The sequence below is a fragment of the Podarcis gaigeae genome, assembly GCF_964106915.1.
Source record: "Podarcis gaigeae genome assembly, chromosome: 7".
In the NCBI taxonomy this organism is placed as follows: domain Eukaryota; kingdom Metazoa; phylum Chordata; class Lepidosauria; order Squamata; family Lacertidae; genus Podarcis; species Podarcis gaigeae.
In genome coordinates this window covers 28,412,478-28,437,484 of record NC_139683.1, presented here as the reverse complement: position 1 = coordinate 28,437,484, position 25,007 = coordinate 28,412,478, and the positions used below count along the sequence as shown (strand labels likewise).

The window sequence follows — 25,007 nt, the reverse complement described above, 5'->3', positions numbered from 1 at the left end:
ATTGTCTCCTTTAAGCCAGCAACTTGTATAAGCATCCTTCATGGCTTTGTCAAAGCTTATGAAAATGTGAGGTTCCTGGTGGCTGGTTCAGTCCCACTGTGAGCCACTAGTAACTACATGAACCTCTTTCCCGTGTGCTTCTGCCTTCACAGGGCCACCATGTTGAAGATTCATTTCCCATGCTTGCAGTCATGGGATTGTTGTCTATCACATGACGGTGTATGTTTTCATTCCACAGAGTGGGAAGTGATGGAGACAGGATGTTTGTGTTACTGTGTTTCGTGAAGTGGGACTATTGTCCTTTGTTCTTTCTCTTTGCTGTCTGATGAGAAAGAGTCAGAATGCTCCGAGTGTTTTATATGTACCGTAAATAAACATAGATTAGCCAAATGCTGAGCTACTGAGTTCTGTTATGCAAACTGTGGAGACTCTGCGGATCCCTGAGTGTGCCGATGTCTGTTGGCATCGGTCGCTGTGATGTTTGGGCAGAAGAAAGCTTTTGAAGCTCCTGAGTGAACGACCAGGAGGGAGAGAACATGCCAGTCGGGCATGTGTCTCTGCCAGGGTCCTACTCGAGAGTAGGATGGCTCCTGACATACCATACTTGGTTCTAGTTGGGGATCATCAGCATTAAAGCAACTGTGTAGCTTTGCTTTTATTTGTTGCACTTACGGTAAATTAAAAATTGCTTACTACTGGGATTGTAAGGTAACTAAAAAAAATTGGGAAATGATATACAATGAATTGAAGAAAATGTTCCATTTAACATTTGTTAAAAAACCTGAAGCATTTTTATTAGGGATTGTAGGGAAAGATCTGCCAAAAAAGCTGAAAAACATCTTCATGTATGCGACAATGGCTGCGAGAGTTTTAATAGCACAAAGATGGAAGAACGAAGAAACCCCAACTAAAGAAACATGGGAAGAAAAATTGGTGGATTATGCAGAGCTGGCAAAACTGACATACAAGCTACGGGACAAGGATAACTGTGACTTTAAAGATGAATGGGGAACCCTTTACAAAGTATTTGAAGACACAACAAAGTGAACTGGACTCCTTGGCTGGTTTTGAATAAACATTAACAAACTTTTTATTGATCATAATCAGCTAAATAGTTTGAGGATCTATACAACTGTGTAACATGCAGAAAACAGCAATTCTAGAGAAATCAAAGACTGGAACAGAGGGAAGTCAGGGGTGGGGGAGGGAGGGGAGGGAGGAAAAATGGGGGGGAAATAAGGATGATATGTTTCTGGATAATATGTTTTGTTTTAATTTTGAATAAAAAGTTATTTTTTTAAAAAAAATTGCTTACTGGAATAGTTTTGCTTGTTTGTTTGGCAATCCGGATTACTGCAAGCAAGCAAACATCTTTCCAATCCTGGATGTTAGATTACATGAAAAGCCACTTACTTTGAACAAGTCAACTTTACTGACAATGGCAAAGTTCACATCGATTGCAATGGCTAGCTGCATCTTCCCTGGCATCTGCTCCAGTAATTCAGATTCATCTGCAAGGCAGGATTACAGAACAGGAAAGGGGGGGAAACTTTTTTAAAAAACAAAACAAAAATTGTGCTACATTGGATCTCTACCGACCAAAAACAACTACAAAACTAAAATGATTAGAAGGGAAGGGCTGTCAGGAATACTTGATAAAAGTTTGCAAAAGTATTATTCAAATTTAGGCAGCCTTTCTGATCAGTTTCAATTTAAGATATGGATTTATTAAAAGAATATATTTTTATAAAGCACAAAATTATTTGATGAAATCAGGTACAGTAGTTAATACCCACTGCTGATTCCCAGCCCATTGTCAAAGAAACTAAATTATATTGATATTCCCAAGGAAAGTGGGGAGGGTGGGCTGTAAGTGTCTTTTGAATTATTCTGAATTTTACCCAGCATTCCTTGCGAATCCCACGTATACTCATACCAAGTTCGAACACGATTCTGAACAATTCTTGGAATTGTGTTGACGTTCATGTAAGATACAGTGTTATCCATACAGGCACGGTAATAGTTCTGCCCTGCTGTCGCTGCGCCAATGACATCTCGCATCTGCAAATATCAACCAGTATCGTTAGAAGGCTATTATAACAGTCTGTTGACATTTTAGTCACTTTTAGATGACATCTCCTGCATTTATATTGTTTTGTTTTTATTTGTTGGCTGAGGTTGGCCGTTAATGTTATTGACCTTTCAATATGTCATGAGCTGCTTTGTTGATGTGATAGTGGTAAGGAAGGATGCACAATTTTATATACTTATGCTATACTATGCAGTTGTTCATCGCTTTTCTTACCACAAAAGCCCAGTTTTGTAAAGAAGTGTTTGATTTGTTGCCCAAGGAGCGTCTCCACCCTCATCGTTCAGCCCGGACACTGAGATCCAGCGCCGAAGGCCTTCTGGTGGTTCCCTCATTGTGAGGTTACAGAGAATCAGGCAAAGGGCCTTTTTGGTAGTGGCGCCGCCCTGTGGAACGCCCTCCCATCAGATGTCAAGGAAATAAGCAGCTATCTTCTTTTTAAAAGACATCTGAAGGCAGCCCTGTTTAGGGAAGTTTTTAATATTTAATGCTGTATTGTTTTTAACACTTGATTGGGATCCACCAAGAGTGGCTATGGAAACTCAGCCAGATGGGTGGGGTAGAAATAAATTATTACTATTACTATTACTATTACTATTACTATTACTATTACTATTACTATTACTATTATTATTATTTAGTCGTTATTTAAAAAAATGCAGTCTTCCTCTGTGGTGAATTATCAGTGTGCGCTCTGTTGTGAAAAGGGCATATGCCAACATCTAAACTAAATATTTTTATGAGAAAAAGTATAGCAGCACCCTGATGTCAAGGACTGGCTGGATGAGGAAGAGTGGTGGGCGCAGCCACCCGAAGAGCCCCTCAGAGACAGCACAGAGGAAGAAGACTTAGACCCAGAACAGTGGTGGTGGGACACAGGGGTTCAGTCTGCAGAAGGGACGAGCTGGGAGGTGCTAGAAGTGGGAGGTTTGAGTGAATATGGGGGGACAGAAGAAGGAAGCCATTCCAGGACAGGACCAGGTGCCGAGAATCTCAGTGTGAGTGCAGACTCCGACAGAGAAGAGGCAGAAGCTGCTTCTACTACTCAGCATCCGGATAGTCCTGTTCCTACTGGCTCTCCTCCTCCACTGAAACCCAGAACATGAAGAGTCCTACACATTGCTGAGCAACAGGCCAGACAGGCCCAGAGAGGAAACTCTCCCTGTTGCTGTGGTCTACAGATGTTTGGGAGGAGTCAAGACGAAGGGGACTAGAGAGGGAAGGAGGGGCCAGACGCCACTTTCCAGCAATGTCTTCATCTAGGGGATACTAGCCCAGATGTGTTTTCACTTTTGTGAATAAAAGCTAACGACATTTCATGTCTCATGTCCTTTTCCTGACCTGTGGATGACCTGCATTCTCCTGTCAGCCCCTGGACACCTAAGAATCATTGACTTTATTCTGGAATGATACTACTATAAAGAAGCACAGGAGGATTGGGCTGAAATTGTATTTGCCTGATTACACAAGACCAGTTAGTAAGCTCTCCAAATAAACAAGAGCCTCCAGAATCATACCTGTGTATTTGCAGTCTGTCGTGAAACATAAGACTAGCTGCCAAGCACAGAGTGAAATTGGCAGTGATATTAACAGAGTCTAAAACTATAAGCCCATTTCCACTTACCTGAATTCTATGGGATTTACTTCAGAGTAGACATATATAGGATTACATTGCAATGGAGTTTGTACACTGTTCGAAATGCTGACAAGCTGTTTCCTGACTCCCAATAGCAATCAACTCAGCAACTAAGCTAATTTGTAGAAAGATCCATTTGATAAACAACAAATTAGCCTTTGTAGAGGACAAACCAGGCCTGACTGTTTTTTTTATTACTCCAGGTTAATATTTACTTCCCATTTTCCCAATAAAGAGACTGGGAGCTGGATGGGAGTGATTTTCTAAAATGTTGATTTTAAAATAACATGATTCAAAAAAGCCAAGACAATTTTGGCCCCCAACAAGATAATAAGTAGTAAAGGTGAGGACAATGAGGAAATCAAGAGTTTTATAAATTTGTTATGGGTCATCTAAGTCAGTAACAGCATCAAAACCATCTTCAACAATACATTTTCATTTCTTTTGGCAACATGAAACTCATATCAGATATTACTATGAGAAGAATGGTGTCAACCCTTTCTAAATGTTTTGGTCACATTACAGAGCATCAGTGTTTTCTGGAAGTTAAACAGGATTTTCTCCCTGGTATACCTATATGGAAGACCACCATAGAATGTGTGTTGGATGGTGAATGAATGAATCTTTATTTGTGTCAGCCATCGGTCATAGCAATAAAACAACAATATGATATACAAAAAATAAAAATAAAAAGTGAATTGTATAAAATACATTTTAGGTTTTGAATCAATAGTCAAATAGTGGATCTTATTCTAATTGCCCCAGCTAAAAGCCTTGCAACCTTTGCTGTCTCCTGCTCATCTTGATCTGCCAAGAGAAAGGACACTGTGGCAGTGGCTGGGCAACCCAGAATGGACAATAAAAGAGGGGTGATAACCTCATTCCTCAAGTCTTTATAAAGAGTGCAAGCCAAAAGGGCATGTTGGATGGTGTGTTCTGAGATGATCTGGGAGCTTCCAGTGTACATACTTACCACCTTTGCTTCAGCAATGTCAGAAGTTCCAGGTTATGCAGAGGAGCCAGTGATGCAATATCTTCCCATGCCAGGGAGTGTGTACATGGTTCTCTTCCTTCACATTTCACCCTCACAACAACAGTGAGGTAGGTTTGACTAACAGACCATGACTAGCCCAAGGCCAGTCAGTGAGTTTCATGACTGAGCCAGGTCCTAGACCAACACATATGCCAGTGCGCCATACCAGCTGTTGGGTACAAGGGCTGGGAGGGACCTCTGCTTGAGGCCATGGAGAGCATTTTCTAGTGGGCATCAGTCCTGGGCTAGATGGATCAATGGTCCCATTTGACTATATATGGGAGCCTCATAACAATTCCCAAGGACCCCTGAGTGATTCCCTCAGAAAAACAAGGGCATATAAATACTGCTTCCATGAGTATCTTATTTTATTATATTTGAACATCAACATTCAGAGCAGGCTGTAGAATTTTGCCATTTATGGTTCTAGAAGTTTATCTTTTCAACAGACTTCACTGAGGGGGAGATCTATACAGGTGAATATCTAGACAGCTTTGTACCTGTCTCTCTCATACTTTGATGTGAAGACTAAATGTTAATTACACAGATTGTTCGAAACCTCTTAAACTCAAGGGTCAGTTTAACCATTAATGCCTTTGCTTACCTGACCAATCAAGCTGGAAAATACGAAGACCCCTGAGAAGAAATTCAGAAGTTGAAAGATGATTTCAAACATGGTTACTGGTTCTGGAAGCCCACCGATAGTGATTAAAGTGCGAACTGCCCAGTAGTAACATCTTAGATACCTGTAGATAGAATACAATTTTTGATATCATTATTTTTCTACATAGGTTTCCAATGCAGAAATACTATTCTGTATTATTCTGAATTTTAGAATCAGGAAAAATGTCCCCCCTCCGCCTCCTCACTGCAACTAGTCCTGATAATTAATGAACTAAAAAAAAAGTATTACTTTATGGTTTTATGTAGAACAAGGATGGGAATCCTGTGGTCTTCCAGATGGCCTTGGTCCAGTATGCCTGAAGGAATGTCTCCACGCACATCGTTCAGCCTGGACACTGAGGTCCAGAGGCAAGGGCCTTCTGGTGGTTCCCTCATTGCAAGAAGCGAAGTTACAGGGAACCAGGTAGAGTGCCTTCTCAGTAGTGGCACCCGCTCTGTAGAATGCCCTCCCATCAGATGTCAAGGAAATCTGACTTTTAGAAGACAGCTGAAGGCAGCCCTGTTTAGGGAAGCTTTTAATGTTTGACGAACTATTGTATTTTAATATTTTGTTGGAAGCTGCCCAGAGTGGCTGGGGAAACCCAGCCAGATGGGCGGGGTATAAATAATAAATTATTTATCATCCTAATCATCACCATCATCATCATCATCATCATCATCATTATGTTGCTGAATCCCAACTCCTATTCATTGCAGCTAGCATAGACAATGATAAGGAATGATGGGAGTTGTAGTTCAACAACTTCTAGAGGGCCAAGGGGTGTGTGTGTGTGTGTGCCACTAAACGTGCCATTATTAAGTACAGGTGGTGTCTGTAGAGGCACAGTCTTCATAGTTGTGTTGGCTTCATTTAAGTCAGGGGTCAGCAAACTTTTCCACGGGGGGGGGGGGGGGCAACGGGCCCTCAGACCTTGTGGAGGGCTGGACTATATGCCCCACAAATAACCCAGAGATGCATTTTATATAAAATTTAGATTTAGAAGGTGATTGGGCTGGATCCGGCCCCCGGGGGCAGTGAGTCATATAAAATCAGTGTTTGTTTTACCCCCCCCCCCAATTGTAGTGTCTTTTGAAATCAGGCCATGCAGCACACCTGCAAGGTTATTTCTGTACAAGCCGAGTGAGCGCATTGCCTGTCATTTCATGACTCTATAATAATGGAAAGTATGTTGGACCCTCTGGCGGTCATATCTTCAGATTTCCTCACTTGAAATGTATCAGACATATGAAGCTGTTCCTGAACACATCAGGGGAGATTATTGATCACTCTATTGAATTCCAAAGGAAATAATTCTCGTTCTAAAAAGTTCATTCTTGAGACAGCAGCAGATTGGCTACGTGGCTCTCATTTTAACAGTCAGAAAATGTGTGGTGTTTGGTCTGTCTGCTCAGTAACACTTCAATCTGGCAACACCAGGTGTTTCAATGCATTGTTGCTAGGGTGACAACCACAAGGCTGTTGTCTACTAGTAGGGATGGAATAAAAATTTTATTCAGTTCACATTTAAATGCAAACCTACCTACTTCACACATTCCAAAACAATACAAGAACCAAAGCACAGCCATCCATCAAAAGCTACACTTCTACGATTTTTTTCAGTACAGTTACTCCAAAAAGGTAACATATACAAAAATGCATAGGATAAAATGTACATACAATTGCATATATTAGTGAAAATAACATTCAAAAATGCATTTTGTTACGGGAAATTGCTTTGCAAAAATGTCAATAGTAGGAAAATTACACGTAAAAATGTCTGTATGAGGAGAAATTGGTGCTAAAATGCTGATGAATTTTCATGTGTACCTTGCTTTTGCTTTGTTTTTAAATCACAAATTGATGTGGAAATGTGGAGAACTGATATGCAGAGAACTGCAACAATGAGAAACTGATATAAACCAAAATTGACGGAGTCACCCATCCCTATACTAGGCTCCTGGACAGGCTGCTTCAGGTCAAGCAAACCCTCTAGTATAATCAATTAATCTTTGTTATTATAACTCCACTACGTTACAGTCAGACAAATACGATTTGCAATTTACAGGCCAGTAGAAGACTACTGACAGCACACCAAAGGGCTAGGATATATGTGTGAGTTCTTGCACATTTACAATCATACTTAGAATGGACTGCTGAGTGCTAGTTATGGTTGGTAAGGATATTTAATCAGCCAGTCTCTAGCAATAACACACTGATGTAATTTTCCAGTATAAACAACAAAGCATTTCAGCCCTTGGTGGAAGACTTGGCAAGTTGTAACCCAGGGACTGGCACTATACCTTTAAAGCTCAATGGTGTGGAATATTCAAGAGCCATGGATTCTCCTATTTGTCTCCCTGGTCTCTTTGGCCACCACTCCTTGCTTGCTGTGCGAGACACTTGAACAACGTATCGGGTGAACTACCTTTTATAGCAAGTGGCAGGCAAGAGGATCAATGTGGAACCCAATAGCTGCAAATAGTGAGCCTCCTGTTTCATTGGGAAACTTAAATGAGTGATACAGCCTCTCCGTGGTTAGCATCCCATGCTAACAGGAGTGATGACTTTCAGTTAATCTAACACAAAGCATAATATAGAACCAGATATGTCTGAGCGACAAAGGTGTTCTGTATCAGATTATTTTAACGCTCAGGTACTTTGAACACAATAGAGTCCTGTGTCCTGGCCCATCCTCCTCCTGCCCTGGCTCCTGCCTTGTAGGTGGCACCAAACCCCATAAATCATTGACCTCCTCTCCTGGGTCACTCTCCTCGCCCCTGCCTCCACCACAAACTCTAACAAGCCCCACTAGTCCCTAACATGCCAGAGACTGAGTTTAGCCCCAGGTTTTAAATCTAGGTACTCAGCCGATTCTTTTGCCATTTAGCCCCCCCCCCCCGGATTACCTGGATTCATATTTTCCTCCTACATTAACTGCATTGCCATCATGTCTGCAAAAGCTGCACTCGCTACATTTCTGCATGCATTGCATGTCTTATAATATATACTGCCTGCTGTTGCCTCTCCATATTTTTCCTTTGTTGAATTAATAGCTATTGACTTGGCACCTCTTCCCCAGCTGCACTGCGCAGTGTCAGCTCCCACTGGAGAGTTTCTCTCTTTGCAACATGTTTACATGTATCCTTTGCCATATGAAAGGAAATGACAGAACATGACCCTGTGAAGACTCTTAAGGGAGCAAAATGTTCTGCTGCAATCGGAAGGTTGTATAGTAATTGTACTCCATTGAACTTTCCACGTAGCTGTTTTCTTACGTATGTAATGCTTCTTCTTCTCACACCTAATCGGTAGGTTTAATTTACGACCCTTGTGCTTTCTAAATGTTTAATTAAGTTAGTGATTAGAGCTGACTCATAAACCGGAAAAACCCCAAACGGTAAACTAATCACTCACTACACCTGCCTTCCATATAATTAGCATTGTTCATTACTTCCAATCAGCAGCAATGCTGCTAAAAAGTTAGCAGGGCAAGCAAGTTCTGAAGGTTTTGCTTGCAAGCAAGATGGGAAGGTGGGCAGGCTGGGGAAACGCCATGCAATGCAAAGGAACTTACATGTTTCCTTTGCCATCATATACCCATTTAGTGCTGCCGAGTCCTTCGTAGGTTGAAGCCCAGTAATACAGGCATGCATTAAGATGCAAGATAAACAACAGGTACCCAGTAGTTCGAACGACCCTGTAAAAAACATAAACAACACTTGATGTCATTCCTGTGGGACACCACACATTCCTGTGCCTGTTTTCCCTTTGGAGACCTGGGTTTTGATCAATAGCAATACTAACACCTGCTGTGACTTACAGCTATGGCCAGTATTGCCAGAGTGGAAAAATCAGCTGGTGCTCAACTCTCTTCCCCTTCTGCAATTGCCAAATGAATCACGGCCATTAATAACAGGTACAGGGGCACTGGTAAAGTATGCTTCCCATAGGACCCTGCGGCTTGCTAATTCAATCAGCTAGAAATATTTATAGAAAGGTACAACTGTGTTCATGAAAGAGTGTTTGCTAGTTGTTGCTCACAAATGCAGGCACCGTTGCATCACACCAGGAACCTGTGCCTTGGACATTAACATTTTCTGTTCATTTAGATCCTAGCCTTCCTCTAAGACTCCAAGCAGTTAACAACACAAGCCTGCCCCCAGCACCCTCACAGGACCCTGGCGAGTTACGGTATATGCCTGTGGAATACCCCCATTTTATGTCCCCATTTTACAGATGGTATCTGAGGCTGTAAACAAAAACTGTGCCATCCAATGGCAGAGACAGGAAATGCTGAAATATGTCAACACTCTACAAATATGCCAACACTGATAATGGAGCATGTCTAGCACATACCTGTAAATGTATGCTTTTTCCATGATCGCCTCCAGTCGGTCATTGAATTCAAAGAACGTGAGATGCTGAATGCAAATCAAGAGAGGAAACGCAACTGTGTATGGTAACAATATAATCTCACATGGATTTTGCGATGTACAACTGCCTGTTTCTGGCAATCTTAAAATTTTGGTTTTAAAAATGATCATACTGCTAAACTAGCAAAAAGCAGAAACAACTTGACATTTTAAATATCACTTTTTCCAGGAGCTTGGCTATGGAGGATACTTTTCCATTTAGCAGATCAGTGGTCATGATGAATTATGATGACAGTGATATTTTACCTAGTCAGCCGAAGTTTCTTGCTCATAGATAGAGTACATTCTTTTGGTGCTCCCCATTTATTATTTCCTTTCTTCTATATGGCTGGCTTTTTGAAAGAGAGCTGGCAGTCTGGATAATTACCTTTCTAGATTTTACAAATGAAGCGGGTTTGTTTAGATCATTAATTTGAAATTAATTTAGATAAACTGACACGGGAGCCAGAAAAAAAGAGAGAAGGATGTGTTTCTAGAAATGGTACCCATTGGAAGGAAACAGTAATTGCCCTTCATCCAAGTTTTTCACATGCTCAAAGGTTGGGCTTTTTAAAAACAGCATTTTGTAACAATTTAGTGACTCTACATTTTACAGATGTGCAGGGCAATCTTATGCATGCTTGCTCAGAAGTTAGTCCTACTCTTCCCAGTGTGACTTACTCCCACACAAGGATTGCATCTTCAATGTGTGAACTTCTAACTCCATCCAGTTATGCTCAGACTAGGGCAGAGGAAACCCAGGTTCAAAGCCCATTAGCTGTGAAACTCAGTGGGTGACCTTGAGTTGCTCACTATCTTCCAGCCTAATCAATGGTGCTGGGTTGCAGCAAGGAGAAAATATCTAGTGGTGGTGGTGGTGAGATGGGACATATATGCTCCTGCCTTGAGTTCCTTGGAAGAAAGGCAGGACAAAATGTGATTAATTTATGGAGTAACTGGATGGAGGAGTCCAAAAATACACCTGGAATTGTATGAAGAACTATGCGTGCAAACAGATGCTGCAAGCCCACAGTTCCTGTAACTCTGCCTTCCCCAACCTGATACCTTCCAGATATTTGGGACTACAACTCCCATCATTCCTGACCCTTAGTCACCTTGGGTCAGAGCTGATGGGAGTTGTAGTCCAAAATATCAGAGGGACACAAGGTTGGGGAGGGCTGCTTTAGCTAAAAGACTGAAACCAGGTGCGACTGTGTGTATGTCGCCTTCATCAGATAACGATAGTGATGGCTTTCTCTGTTGCTCTTCGATATAAATATTCTCACGGTGACTCATACTATAAAAGCTATAGAAAATAGTAAAATAACAGTACACAGACTAACAATCAACATGCTAAACAATATCAAGGAGAGTTGTGTTCCCCGTCTTTATTTCCCAAGCAAGAGACTGGCACCATCACCAACAATCTGAAGGAGGGATGGATCCACCATTAGCCTCATATAAACCAACAGTACAAGGATCCATTTTGCAGTGTTTATAGATGGATTGAGTAGGTAAGCATCCACATCAGCCCCTCGCATGAATCTTTCTTGCTATGTTAAATGAAAATGTCTTAAATTACTCATCTGGTGGTAAATTAATATGGAAAGGCAAGGTCTGTTATCAGTGTTTGTTCATATAATGCCTTCTGGGAACCTGGCTGACATGTTTTTCAGCTCAAAAACCACTTATTTAGAATTGGAATGACCCAATAAACTTCAAAACAACCAATTTGTGTTGTGCAGCTGGAAGAAGTTTGATACCATCCTGTGCCGTGTATATTCGGAAATCTCCCCTGACCACTGTGGGTGAGCAACAGTATGTATTTACAAGTAGGATTTCTGTCCCTGGACTGAGGGTAACAGATAATCTCATCTTACCTTCACCACCTTGTTTGCTCTAAATATTGCATTAAATCCAAACACAACGTACAAGACATCAAACGGTATTACGGAAAACACATCAAGCTGTTGAAGAAAAAAGTTCAGTTACAATGTTAAATTAATTCTCATGTAGTTAAAAACTGTAATGGAGTGCTCAGGTACTATCTTTCTAGTACATGGAACACATTTTCTATATGCAGAAAATTGTTGTTACCTTCTTCTTTTCTCTGAACCACTTTGAGCACTCCAGAAAATGCATGCAGTATATAAATAAACTGAGCCCAGATGATGGTATTGTAAGGCTGGATTTAGCCAATGGATCCCTAGTTTCTGACTGGATTCATCATCTAAGTTATTGGTAAGAGATTGAACAAGGTTCCAAAATGAAATGTCCATCTTTGGGAGATTTCAAGAAAAGCTCAGAACTGCATATGTAGTCAAAAGCCAAATAAGTGGTATTAAAATATTGACAAAGATCAAGCAAAATGTTTTCTGTGAAGTCAGTATATCCCATTTCAGGGCAAGAATAGCAGACCACATTGTGTTCTTGCCCACCTCACATTTCTTTGGTCCTTAGCAGACAAATTTTGCCTTGAAATATTGTGAGTTTCAAATATCTAATCCAGATTTCAAGATGAGCATGGCTCATCTGAGCTAAGAAAGGATTCCTTCTCAACACCAAATCTCTCAAGCCTTCTTTCCACATTATAGTTTTCATTCACAAGAGCAGTCCCTTGTAATGAATGCAGTAATGTAGGAAGGACTTCAAGTGCTGCTCAAATACGATACATCGCCAACAGGCCCATCAGAAAGTAGGCAAACAATTAAGCAAATATGCCTTTCCAAGGGTGGCTGCAATAGGAGAATCAGGAGCTGAATCTCTGATGCTCCATCTTTCATGCAAGGGTGAGGGGCCTTGGACTACAGTTCCCACCAGTCTTGGCTATTGGTCATTGGCTATTGGGGCTGGTGGATGTTTCAGTTCAGCAATGTCTGAAGGGCCAAAGGTTCACCACCCTTTGGGACGGGACTGTAAGTTTTTGATCAGGTATCATTTTCAATTTCAGTTTCAACATCTGAAATGTACATCACTACTGATTTTCTGCTTGATTTCCACCTCGAAGACTACCTTGGTAGGGAGAGGGAAGCTGTAGGATAGCCATATCCAAGTGGATATATAGTTTGAATAACTGTTTTGTTCCCTTAGCAAGCGTGCCTTATTTACTTACCCGAAATTTTAACGTGCTCCGGTAGTATTTCTTCATTTCTACTTTATCTGACTGTAATTAGAAGCAGGAAAAACATGCAGTTATGTAAAGCTCAGTACAAAAACAAAGAACCATTTCAGGATAGCATCTGACTAAATTAGACATGATTAGCTGAAGTCCATTAGCACTTGTGGACTGAGGTTTCAAAGCACAAACCTTTGTTTTAGGCAAGTTTTCATGCATACATCCAAATCCTTATCCTTGGCTACCCAGCTAATGTGAGTTGTCACTAAGCTTTATTGAAAGCAATGAGACTTCAGTTAGGCAAAGCCAACTCATTCAATTGATTTTGGATTTAGTTACAGCTAACTTTTAAAATTTAATGTATAGCCTCTGGAACTCAAGGCAGCATATATCAGAGTCTCAAACAATCTTTGACACAATCTTGTTTTGCTGAGCTTGAGCAAGGGGTCATACACACTGACACCAAACCCTGGGATATTAAGTTGGATCGGGATTTGTATGTTTGTAGGGAGATAACCTCTTTCCAAGACACAGTTTCTTTTTTAGTAACTTTGTTTGGGAATGGTTTAGAAAATCTGGAAATCTAAGCAAATATGTAGATTAACACTTCTTTCTTTCAAATAAACAATATGCATTAGGAAACAAGACTGAGAAGAAGCCTATGCAGGTAGGTGGACATTTAAAGGTAAAGGTAAAGGTACCCCTGCCCGTACGGGCCAGTCTTGACAGACTCTGGGGTTGTGCGCCCATCTCACTTAAGAGGCCAGGGGCCAGCGCTGTCTGGAGACACTTCCGGGTCACGTGGCCAGCGTGACATCGCTGCTCTGGCGAGCCAGAGCCGCACACGGAAACGCCGTTTACCTTCCCGCTGGTAAGCGGTCCCTATTTATCTACTTGCACCCAGGGGTGCTTTCGAACTGCTAGGTTGGCAGGCGCTGGGACCGAGCAACGGGAGCGCACCCCGCCGCGGGGATTCGAACTGCCGACCTTTCGATCGGCAAGCCCTAGGCGCTGAGGCTTTTACCCACAGCGCCACCCGCGTCCCTAGGTGGACATTTAGGGGTGATTAAAACTTCATGATTCTGCATGGGGAAAATCTCCAGTCTCTCTTTAAATATCATTTTTGAAAATATTTAAAGGTATAGAGGGAGGATAGAGGGAGATAATGTTAGAATAAAAATCTCAGAGCAGTCGGATTAGGGGTATGGGGTTCATAGGCTGTATGAACACATAAAGCTGGATGAATGTGCTCCCATTAGCATTAGAACTGTCAACATTAAGAATGATTAGATGTTTATTTTTATATTACTGTCTGTGTGTAGGTGGGGCTTGATTGCACTTAGGAAATTGCCCTACATTGTGTCACACTATTGGCCTATCTAACCCACTATGATCTACATTGATTGGCAGCAGCACGCCTGGGTTTCAGACAGGCTTTCTTCCCAAGCCTACCTTGAGATTATTATTTATTATTTATTGACTTTATATACTGTTCTGCCTATCGGTGTGGTTGCTCGAGAGCGATCAGGCAAGGTCCCTCACTGGTCTTTTCAAAGGCTTTATTATTGGTGCAAAACATTTACAATGCAGAATACCTCTATTCCATGTCTTGCTCACTCACTAGCAGAATCTGAGAGTGGGCGGGCCTTAAACTTTCCCCAGCAGAGTAGTCTCTTGACCCCCAGCTGATGCCTCCCCTCTCTGTGTGAAAGCCTACTGCGCAGGGAAGGCTTGGGTAAAGGGGGACCTCCCTCCTCCCCGCTTTGCTCAGGTTTCTTTATCCTTATTAGTGATGACAAAGACTTTGTGCTGGTCACCAGGCACCTGCCTCGCTCCACCTTCCATTCCTAGAAGCCACAGGCATTATGTTTATGTGCTGTTTAATGAACTGAATAGAGTGGAAGGTTATGAGTCATGGGGTGGAGTGTGTGTGTGTGTGTGTGTGTGTGTCTGTGTGTATGAATTCTTCAGTGCTTAGTTTGTTTTTTAAATATTGGTTTATAGGTTATGAATGCTGTAGTACTTTGTGAAACCTCTAATGTGCCTTTTGTTGAAATAAGCTGTTTAGCTTATTTTTTCTAGTTGCTTTGTTAATAGTGTTTTATTGATTGTATTTTGTTAATTATTCACTACGATTTATGTTGTATTTGTGATGTTCTATTATGTTATTTATTGTTTACAAGCCGCTTGGCGGCTTTGAATGAAAAGCGGCATAGAAATGTAATAAATCAAATCAAAAGAAAGGAAAAACTTTCTTCGGCATACAAAATGGATAAAAGTTAGTTCCTTTATTTTCCTTAATTCTTATCATACATACCTTTATGGTAACTAGATATCTCCCTATTCAGCTAACTGAACTACTTTTCCATAGTAAAAAGTGGAAAAGAAAGATGCATCAAGAAAGCAGGAAAGTTGCATTTTTAAAAGTAGTTCTCAAACTCTGTATCATATAGATTTGAAAATCATCTGCTGCAACATATATATCTTTTTTATTTTTAAAAAATGCACACTATTAAAGACTCATGTGTTCTGCTGAACAGATGGGGAACTCATGGGCCTCCAGACATTGTTGCTAACTCACCTGTCATATCTAGTATTACATATGGCCAGTTATTATAGGAATAGTTACCGTATTTTTCGCTCTATAACACGCACCTGACCATAACACGCACATCATTTTTAGAGGAGGAAAACAAGGGGAAAAACAGTGGATGTATCATTTTTGTGCTTCATGCTGTGGCCACAGACATGTGATCTGATGGTGAATTTGGGCTGACCCAATGCAAAAATCCTGAGAATCCCTGTGCATCCATGGTTTGTAACCACGTTTTTGCACCATTGCAGCCCCAGGCAACAGCGGGTGCGTGATTTTGGGGGGGCAGGCTGTAGCCATGGACATGCTATGTGCTCTGATGGTGAATTTGGGCTGACCCAATGCAAAGACCCTGAGGATCCATGTGGATCCATGGTTTGTAACCACGTTTTTGCACCATTGCAGCCCCAGGCAACAGTGGGTATGTGATTTGGGGGGGGGGGCAGGCTGTAGCCATGGACATGCTATGTGATCTGATGGTGAATTTGGGGTGACCCAATGCCAAAATCCTGAGAATTCCTGTGGATCCATGCTTTTTAACCACATTTTTGCACCATTGCAACCCCAGGCAACAGTGGGTGCGTGATTTTGGGGGGGCAGGCTGTAGCCATGGACATGCTATGTGATCTGATGGTGAATTTGGGGTGACCCAATGCCAAAATCCTGAGAATTCCTGTGGATCCATGCTTTTTAACCACATTTTTGCACCATTGCAGCCCCAGGCAACAGTGGGTGCGTGATTTTTGGGGGGGCAGGCTGTAGCCATGGACATGCTATGTGATCTGATGGTGAATTTGGGGTGACCCAATGCCAAAATCCTGAGAATCCCTGTGGATCCATGCTTTTTAACCACATTTTTGCACCATTGCAGCCCCAGGCAACAGTGGGTGCGTGATTTTGGGGGGGCAGGCTGTAGCCATGGACATGCTATGTGATCTGATGGTGAATTTGGGGTGACCCAATGCAAAGATCCTGAGAATCCCTGTGGATCCATGCTTTGTAACCACATTTTTGCACCATTGCAGCCCCAGGCAACAGTGGGTGCGTGATTTTTTTGGTGCAGGCTGTAGCCATGGACATGCTATGTGATCTGATGGTGAATTTGGGGTGACCCAATGCAAGGATCCTGAGAATCCCTGTGGATCCATGCTTTTTAACCACATTTTTGCACCATTGCAGCCCCAGGCAACAGTGGGTGCATGATTTTTTTGGTGCAGGCTGTAGCCATGGACATGCTATGTGATCTGATGGTGAATTTGGGGTGACCCAATGCAAAGATCCTGAGGATCCATGCTTTGTAACCACATTTTAAGTGGGGAGCGAAGGAAAAACAAAGAAGGGACATTAGAGGGGTGTGCAGAGAAGCAGCTGGCTAAGAATGCAGGAGAGGGATTTAACGGGAGGGAGGAGAGAAAGGCAAAAGTTTCCCCCCACCCAAGCCAGCCATCTCTCTCTCTCTCTCTCTCTCTCTCTCTCTCTCTCTCTCTCTCTCCCTCCCTCCCTCCCTCCCCCCTCTCTCTCCCTCCCCCTCCCCCCCTCTCTCTCCCTTCCCCCCTCTCTCTCCCTCTCCCCCAGCAGCACCGGAGCTTGCCTGGAGGGGAGGGGCTTTCCCTGCTCTTTGTTCCGTTTCAGCAAACACAGCAACAAAACAGAGAAGGGTGGGCAGTAAGACCCTGAGGCAGAATGCAGGAAAGCAGCCGCTTCCTCTTTTCAGGTTTCGCTTCTCCGTGCAGCGTGCAGCGCCGCGATTTGATTTTTGCATGATTTTTCGGCTCCAGGGACCACACATTCGCTCTATAACACACACAGACATTTCCCCTTCCTTTTTAGAAGAAAAAATCTGCGTGTTATAGAAGGAAAAATACGGTACATTAATTTAGACTAGAGAGGCCCATGCTCATGGCTGAGTGGGGAGTGGAACATAGGTCAAAATCCAACATTACCTGCTACATTACGGGGTCTACTTATTGTGTGATTCTTCTGTGTCTTACCTCCCTGCCCACCTTTACTTACTATTATATCTCCACCTCTCACAAATTGTACTCGAGGTTGAAATATCAGCAGATCACAGACGTAGCAGATATCGCATAAGATGTCTACCACAATCCAGTATATCATGTTGCTTGGTGTCTGAAACGGGAATACTAATCGCAGTGGGATGAACCAGCAGTTCCAGTTATAAGCAACGGTAACCAAAAACAGCCATCCTATATAGCGACGATCTAGAAAAAACAAAAAACACACCCTTAAAATTACTCTTCCTGTTTTTGGCATGAGAATACATCGCCTTCAATATATAAATAAAACGCCCAAGGATATATCAAGTTTAATTACAACTCAAAAACCCAACAACATCTTACGTGTTGGCTAAGCTGTGTACCAAGCATTGACTGAGCAGGCCACTTTCTTGTAGCTGGTCCTCAAATTAGTAGTGGGTCACAAGTTTCAGGTTAGCTAAAGGTGAGTCCAAGGTGAAAAAATTGAGATGAACTGGGCTGGGCTTTTGGATTGAATTGGCAAGGCACATTCTTAATTTCACCAGTGAATACAATAAGTGACTAGTGCCAACCCACCTACTTGTCTGTGTAACAGAACAGTAGGACTTATGCAGGGTTGCCATACATCTGGAATTTCCCAGACATGCACACGATTGAAGTGGAGAAATTTCCGGGCTGGGGTGAATATTGAAAAACTGGGGAAATGTCCAGGTTTTTGCCAACAGAACCAGGAAGTGTGTGTTTCAGTGTCACTCTTTGCCCATGCTCAACAACTTTCGTGTCAGGATTTTTTACTTCTGGAAATATGGCAACCCTAACTTATGTCAACAGAGGCCTTTATAATTAGTATGAACTACCAGTAATTTTGTCGTATTTACAGTTGCCATCAGCTCTTTCCTGTAAGAAGGCATTCAGCTTACCTGTGTATGCATCTATACTTTCTGGTAGCTTCATTTTCCTCAAGTATTCTTTCATGGGCGGCCTCTTGAATTTGCAGCACAACATATCACAGTAATGCTCTTCTGGTTTTGCTTCTTCTGGTTTCTTCTCCTCTTCTTTTTTCTCCTCTTTTTTCTCCTCTTTTTTCTCCTCCTTTTTCTCTTCTTTTGGCGGAGGGGGTGGTGCCGTCTTTTTGGGTGCTAGAGAAGTTTCCAAAGATGCAGCATTGCACACAAGTTTCTCAAATGCACAAGGATATCTGAAGCTACAGAGAGTTATACACTAGAATACCCTCCAAATAGGGACCTCCCATTCCATGATGATAATTTTACTGCTTATACACCACACATCTTATTAGGTTTCCTCAGTCACTCTGGGCAGCTTCCAATATTTATAAGAACATAATAAAACATTAAACATTAAAAAAACCCTTTCCTATGCAGTCATACCTTGTGTTGCGTCTGCTTCATGTCGCATCTTTTCGCGTTACATCCCGTGGCAACCCGGAAGTACCGGAATGGGTTACTTCCGGGTTTTGCCACTCGCACATGCACAGAAACGCCAAATCACGCTTTGCACATGCACAGAAGCGCCAAATCATGCCATGCACCTGCGCAGACACAGCACTTCGAGTTGTGGGCATTTCACATTACTGACGGGCCTCTGGAACAGATCCTATCTGTAACACGAGGTACCACTGTACAGAACTTCCCTTCAGATGGCTCGGGGGTGAGGGAGTTGGATAACTCCACACCCTCCAATATTTCACCAATGAAAATAGGGACATCCTAAGGAAAAGTGGGACATTCTGGGATCAAATCAGAAACTGGAACAGCTTCTCTAAATCAGGGACACCCCTGGAAAATAGGGATACTTGGAGGGTCTGCACTCTGTGAACAGCTGTCAACAAAATCCACTCGGCCTCAGGAACATGTTTGGCAGGGTGAGGATTAAAACTAATATTATTATTAGTGTTAATATTTCCCTATACATCTCCCTACACCATGATGAAATGTGTTCTAGGTATGAAAGATGAAATGCATTTAAATGTATTTTTTAAAATCATTTCCTTTCAGCAAGATGCATGATAACCATACATTGTCAGGGCTTCTTTTCAGCCAGAACTCACCAGAACTCAGTTCCGGCACCTCTCAGATGGGCGCCATTGGCATTATAAGAGAACAAGGGAAGCGTTCATGGTGAGTTCTGGCACCTCTTTTCCTAGAATATAAAATAGCACTGTATTCTGTACAGGGTTGCCAGTTTGAATAAGACATGAGGCTAGAAAGTAGGATCCCTTCTGGAATTCATTCTTCAAATCAACGGCTTTGTGTTCGTTTATGGTAAAACCAGCTCTGGATATAAAAAGTTACAAAACTTTCGGCATCTGATTGTTAATCGGGATGTGAAGAGTATGCCAGACCTAATCACATGATTGGCTATTGTGTGCTGATTCAAAACATGTTGATGAAAATAAGCCAGCTCCCCCTGCCCCTGAACTGCCTCCCTGTCCAGGAAAAGCATCAAATGAATTGGGCATTAAACTCATCATGTGAATTGTAGGTCTCTAGGGTCCCCCTTAAGACCTTTGCCAAATGTGCAGAGGTCAAAAGGATGGAGTTGCTGGTGATGTTCATATTAGGGGTGGGGCCAGGCCAGCAAGGTAGACTCCCTCCTGCTCTATTAACTTAATAAACACAAGGTATCTTAATTTCTGTCGTAGGTGTGCCTGAATGCAAGAGAGACAGAAATCCAGTGAGGCAGCATGATGCATGGCTGCTGCTTACTAGGAGGTAGAGGGCGAGGGGAAAGACAACGGGGAGATTCACACAGTGCAAGCACACCAGTAGTACCATCTAGTGTACTTGCTGGTGCATTTGCACTGTGCTAACCTTGCTGTTGCCCCACCACACGGTCTGCTACTGGCAAAATCTAGGAAAGAAAAGTGTGTGTAAGGGTTCTGTTGCAGGACCAAAAAGCTGAAATATTGATATTTCATTTCTCTGATTTCTACTTTTCTTGGCAAGCATAAGGAAATAGATAAGGTGCTGTTATCTCAATCACCCCAGTGCATTTGTCCAGTTTATTGCATTCAGCTTAAGAGCAGACAGCAGTCTCAATGAACTGCAGAATGTGCCAACTATACACTTCCTTCTGTCTATTGTGCATTGTAAGAAATACAGATTTCTTCTGACAGTTGTTAAATACAGTGGTTAATTGATTTCAGGTGAGATGCATATCCTGCTGTGGCTTAGTGTATTACAGTCAATATCAGTATCTCTTAAAAATAAAATTGCAAGATAATGTTTATGCCCCAAATGTTGTGTAATTTACTCATTCAGCAATCTCCAGTTTTTGATTTCTTCCTGGAGTTGCAAAAACAGAGCAAGTGTCAAGCACTGGGTAGTCTTCAAAACATGGGTTTCTGGACTTAATGTTTGGTTTCCTGGTTCACACACTGTCTAGGGCTGACCCATACATCTTAGGAAGCATAAACCAGTGTAATGATTTGAATGACAGTGCCAGTTTATTACATTCAAGAATAATTCAAGCACATGTAGGTGTGGTACAGGGCTTATCCACCTTTCCTTTTGCCCCATTGCTTTCCCATAGGTAACACAATCTTTAACACTGAATCGGAACAAATGGCAATTTAATTTTCAGTGGATTGCTGTTTGTTCCACTTTAGTGCTAAAGAGCAGGTTTTCCAGGGGAAAGTGACGGGCAAAGGAAAAACCACTCAGACCTGTGCCTAAAAAGTGTGGGTCAAGTGGAAAACCACTCAGACCTGTGCCTTCTAGGCAAAAGACAAGTGGAAGTGTTGGCGAGGCTGCAATTTGTTTCCATGAACTTAGAGAGATAAAATCTTTATTTGCATCAGCCACAAGCCATAGCAAAGGAACCAAACACAACCAAATACAGATATAGGTAGATGGTTGACTATACAAAATACGTTCTGAGAGTTTACAACTATACAAATAAACTTACTTGCTGTTGGACTGGGCTCAGGAGAGGAGATGACCGGGTCACTCAGTTTTTCTTTATACATAGCTGTCCTTTCTCGCATCTGCTTGATAATTTCTTGAAGCTGAGTTTGAGCATATTCATTTATGGGGGTTCCTGGTCGCTTATTCTCTGTCCTGTTTATGTGGGAAGAGAGAGAGAAGGAGAACAGTGCTTTGAAAAGTAAAAACAGTTGAAGGCAAGTAATAATAAGACGGATGAACCTCACCCCAACTCAGTCTTGAGTAGTGGAACCATTGTCTTGACCCACCAGTGGTCTGGTGGGTCAGGCATGCACAACATCCACATATTGTGGCCTACCAGATGCTGGAAAATTCCAATCTTTGCAACTTTGGGGCCAACATTAAATGTGATGGTGGGGGATATCATTCGCATGTTCATCCTGTTCACATGCAAGGCACAAATTGTGTGTTTAACATTCGTTTGGAAGCCGCCCAGAGTGGCGGGGGGGGGGGGGGCTCAGCCAGATGGGTGGGGTCATAAATAATAAATTATTATTATATTATTATTATTTCTCTGTGTGCCTTGCTTTTACAGTGGTACCTTGGGTTACGAACTTAATTCATCCCGGAGGTCTGTTCTTAACCACTTAACCACTTTAGCTAATGGGGCCTCCTGCTGCAACTGCACCACCGGTGTGCGATTTCTGTTCTCATCCTGGGGCAAAGTTCGCAACCCGAGGTACTACTTCTGGGTTAGCGGAGTTTGTAACCTGAAGTGTTTATAACCCAAAGTGTTTGTAACCTGAGGTACCACTGTAATAATAAAAGGAGCCCCTTCTAGCTATGATCAGACAGCCCCTCTCCTAAACTTTCACTGCCTTTCTCCTCCCTGACTCTGTAACTAAACATTCAAGAAGTGTACAAGTGTCAACATTGCTATTCTGGAAAAGCTCACCTACCACTTGAAATTATTAAGTGGAAACACAGAACACTGAGGATTTTGCAGCTGTTTGGTGGACTCTTTATGACATATATGAACAATTGTTCCCATTTGAGCATTGTCTCTGCCAAATATGACTTTATATGGAACTATTCATGACATCTACATATGCTTTTAATGTACACATAGCTTGCAAAGGCCAGTCTGGCTTTGGGTCTTCAAGCCAATCATACGGTGACCTCTTTCCACCCCTATCCAGCTGCCCCATTTTCTCCCCCCTGCTTATTTATTCTTCTCACCCCTTCTTCACGTGTCAGTGGAAGAGCTGGTAGTGTGCCATCAATGTTTTCATGTTGAGTATTAATGTTCATTTTGATTAATTTTTTTAAGCCAAACAAACAAGCACACCATCTTGTGTACATGTGTGCACAATAAATGAACTGTATAAAACTACATGTGTAATCTATTTCAGACAACTATTTCTACCTGTGTAGAGACAGCTTGTACGTGTGTACAGTGTAAGGTGTGAAGGAGCGTTAAGTGAGATGGAAATGGAGGCAAGTACCTGGAGCAACTGAGAGGAGGCAAGGTAAAGGGATGAATTTGAATCTATGAATGTGCAGCACAGAATTAAGATTGGCGTAATGCACAACTTTAATCTGCAAAGATAGTCAACAACTTGTACAACAATCTTAGGACTCAGGAAACAATACTATGGAATGGAGAGTTGATGTTTAGAGAGGGCCTCCGAGGCATAGTTAGAAGAACCCTGGTGATCTTTGCAGTTAGAGAATCAGGACCTCTACTGTATTTATTCAGATTTATAGCATATGATGAAAAATCTTGCCTCCCAACCTACCCCACAATTCACTTTGACCTTTCTGTGTCCCCCACAACTGGCCTGATGCATAAAAGAGACAGGTTGGAGAGGAGGAAATGTGTATGCTTGCACACACCCCTCTTTCACAAATAAACACATATGCTTAGCTTTTCCCACAGCTGAGAGATGCTGGTTTGATAGTTAAGTTCTGACACTGCCATGATTGTTAGGGGTGTGTCTTGGATGAGGAGAAACACAACCCTTCTGTAAAAAAAAACCAACCCAATTCTTTCTCTGTGAAACTGACTTCATAGTTATATGGAATATTCAGATTGACTGGATATATTAGATTGTGCCCAGCCTGCACTGAAGCTGCACCTCTTCCTAACCCCCATTCTCTAATGATGTGAAAGGAATTCCACTGGGGCAACTGCAAAACAGGGCTGAGACTCAGCTGTGAAATGCAACCTGTGTTTAATTTAAATATTTGTAAAGCATGTTAATGTATTTTTAAGAGAAGACAGAAAATACACTTAATATGAAAATGGGTGGATCATAAACACATGATAGATTGGCTTTAGTCTGGATGAGTAACCAAATATTTAGAATAGAAAATCTCTAGGGTCCACAGAACTAAACTCAAAAGCAGGGAAAGAGTTTGAGTGATCAGCTGGGGGGGGGAGTTATTTTGCCGTTTGAAATTCTTAGGAAAATATATACTTCCCTACCATAAATGTTGAAATAAAGGTGACTATGTTCATTATTACATGAAAGCTATGGAAGGGCACTAAGCTTAGTCTTCTCTACCAGATTGTCCTTCCCAGAGCTTATGCAGATAATTGTTTACCTGGCTATTTCTCTATTTGCTTTTATGGGTCTTGTCTGAAGGGAAAAGATGCTCATAATCAGTGTTTTTTTTCCCTGAGTGTATGCAGGGGTAAGCATTCCCCTAAACATTTTGTGAATCCCTGTACTTTTGTCAATTTATTGTATTTATTTTCCCCGATTTGAACCATAAAATGGTGATTTTCATAAGTCAAAATGAGAGTACTCCTAAACATTTTTAAAGAAAAAAAGCACTGGCCATAATGCCTACAGAATGCACATCTTCCCACATACAAATTTCCAGAAGGGGAAAACATCCAACCTTCCTCTCTTGTTTCTACATCTTCAAAAGATGCAGAATAGATCTTGATCTCCTGCCACACATAATCCAAACCCAAGATCTGCCTAGATGAGAGAGTTTGGATTTGGTGGATCTTGGGCTTCCATGTCTGGTTACACTTGCCCTCCCCCAGCTAAGCGGGTGCTCTGTCCAAAAAAGGGGCATTCTGGGGAGTAGCTGGGTAAGGTGGGATCTACAGGTATTGCAACCCCTTTCAGCTTGTTCACGTGACCCAGCAGAACCCAGATGCCAAAAAGGGTGGTATATAAGTCAAATTCCTGCTGAACAGAGTTTGGAACAGAGGTAACTTCTGCTGGCTGTCCTGTTAGGTTTTTCAGTAGTCAGTGGGAAGCAGAATCAAAAAGCGCAATATTGCACTGTAGCAATGCCCTTCCCTATGCCAGGTTTCTTCTGTAATGTTTACTCACAAGCAAGTTCTTCCCATCAAAGGTCCTTGCAACATTACTTAAAAGCATCCCTATAGCTTTTGTCTCTTTTACTGGTTCCTGTACTGTGTGATTGGGGGATTATTGATGAGTTCCCCCTTAATTTCCCCTTAACTAATCAGCTTGAAAGAAAAGAGTTTAATTACTGTTTTCTTTTCTCATTATTTTCCTTGTCTTTCTTTTATATTGAAA

At 42.0% G+C, this 25,007-nt stretch overlaps 1 protein-coding gene across 1 annotated transcript in view; it reads right to left on the bottom strand.

Annotated features, from left to right (window-relative positions):
• The window catches only part of CNGB3 (cyclic nucleotide gated channel subunit beta 3), a gene marked incomplete at its 5' end in the record, with an annotated part of 55,216 nt that overhangs the window by 14,655 nt on the left and 15,554 nt on the right, over window positions 1–25,007 (bottom strand). Inside the window, 10 exons of the mRNA XM_083749558.1 lie at window positions 1,414–1,511; window positions 1,902–2,061; window positions 5,363–5,504; window positions 8,997–9,119; window positions 9,779–9,843; window positions 11,715–11,801; window positions 12,947–12,997; window positions 17,556–17,764; window positions 18,460–18,678; window positions 21,467–21,618. Coding sequence (XP_083605684.1) covers window positions 1,414–1,511; window positions 1,902–2,061; window positions 5,363–5,504; window positions 8,997–9,119; window positions 9,779–9,843; window positions 11,715–11,801; window positions 12,947–12,997; window positions 17,556–17,764; window positions 18,460–18,678; window positions 21,467–21,618 — 1,306 coding nt within the window. The remainder of the gene's footprint in view (window positions 1–1,413; window positions 1,512–1,901; window positions 2,062–5,362; window positions 5,505–8,996; window positions 9,120–9,778; window positions 9,844–11,714; window positions 11,802–12,946; window positions 12,998–17,555; window positions 17,765–18,459; window positions 18,679–21,466; window positions 21,619–25,007) is intronic.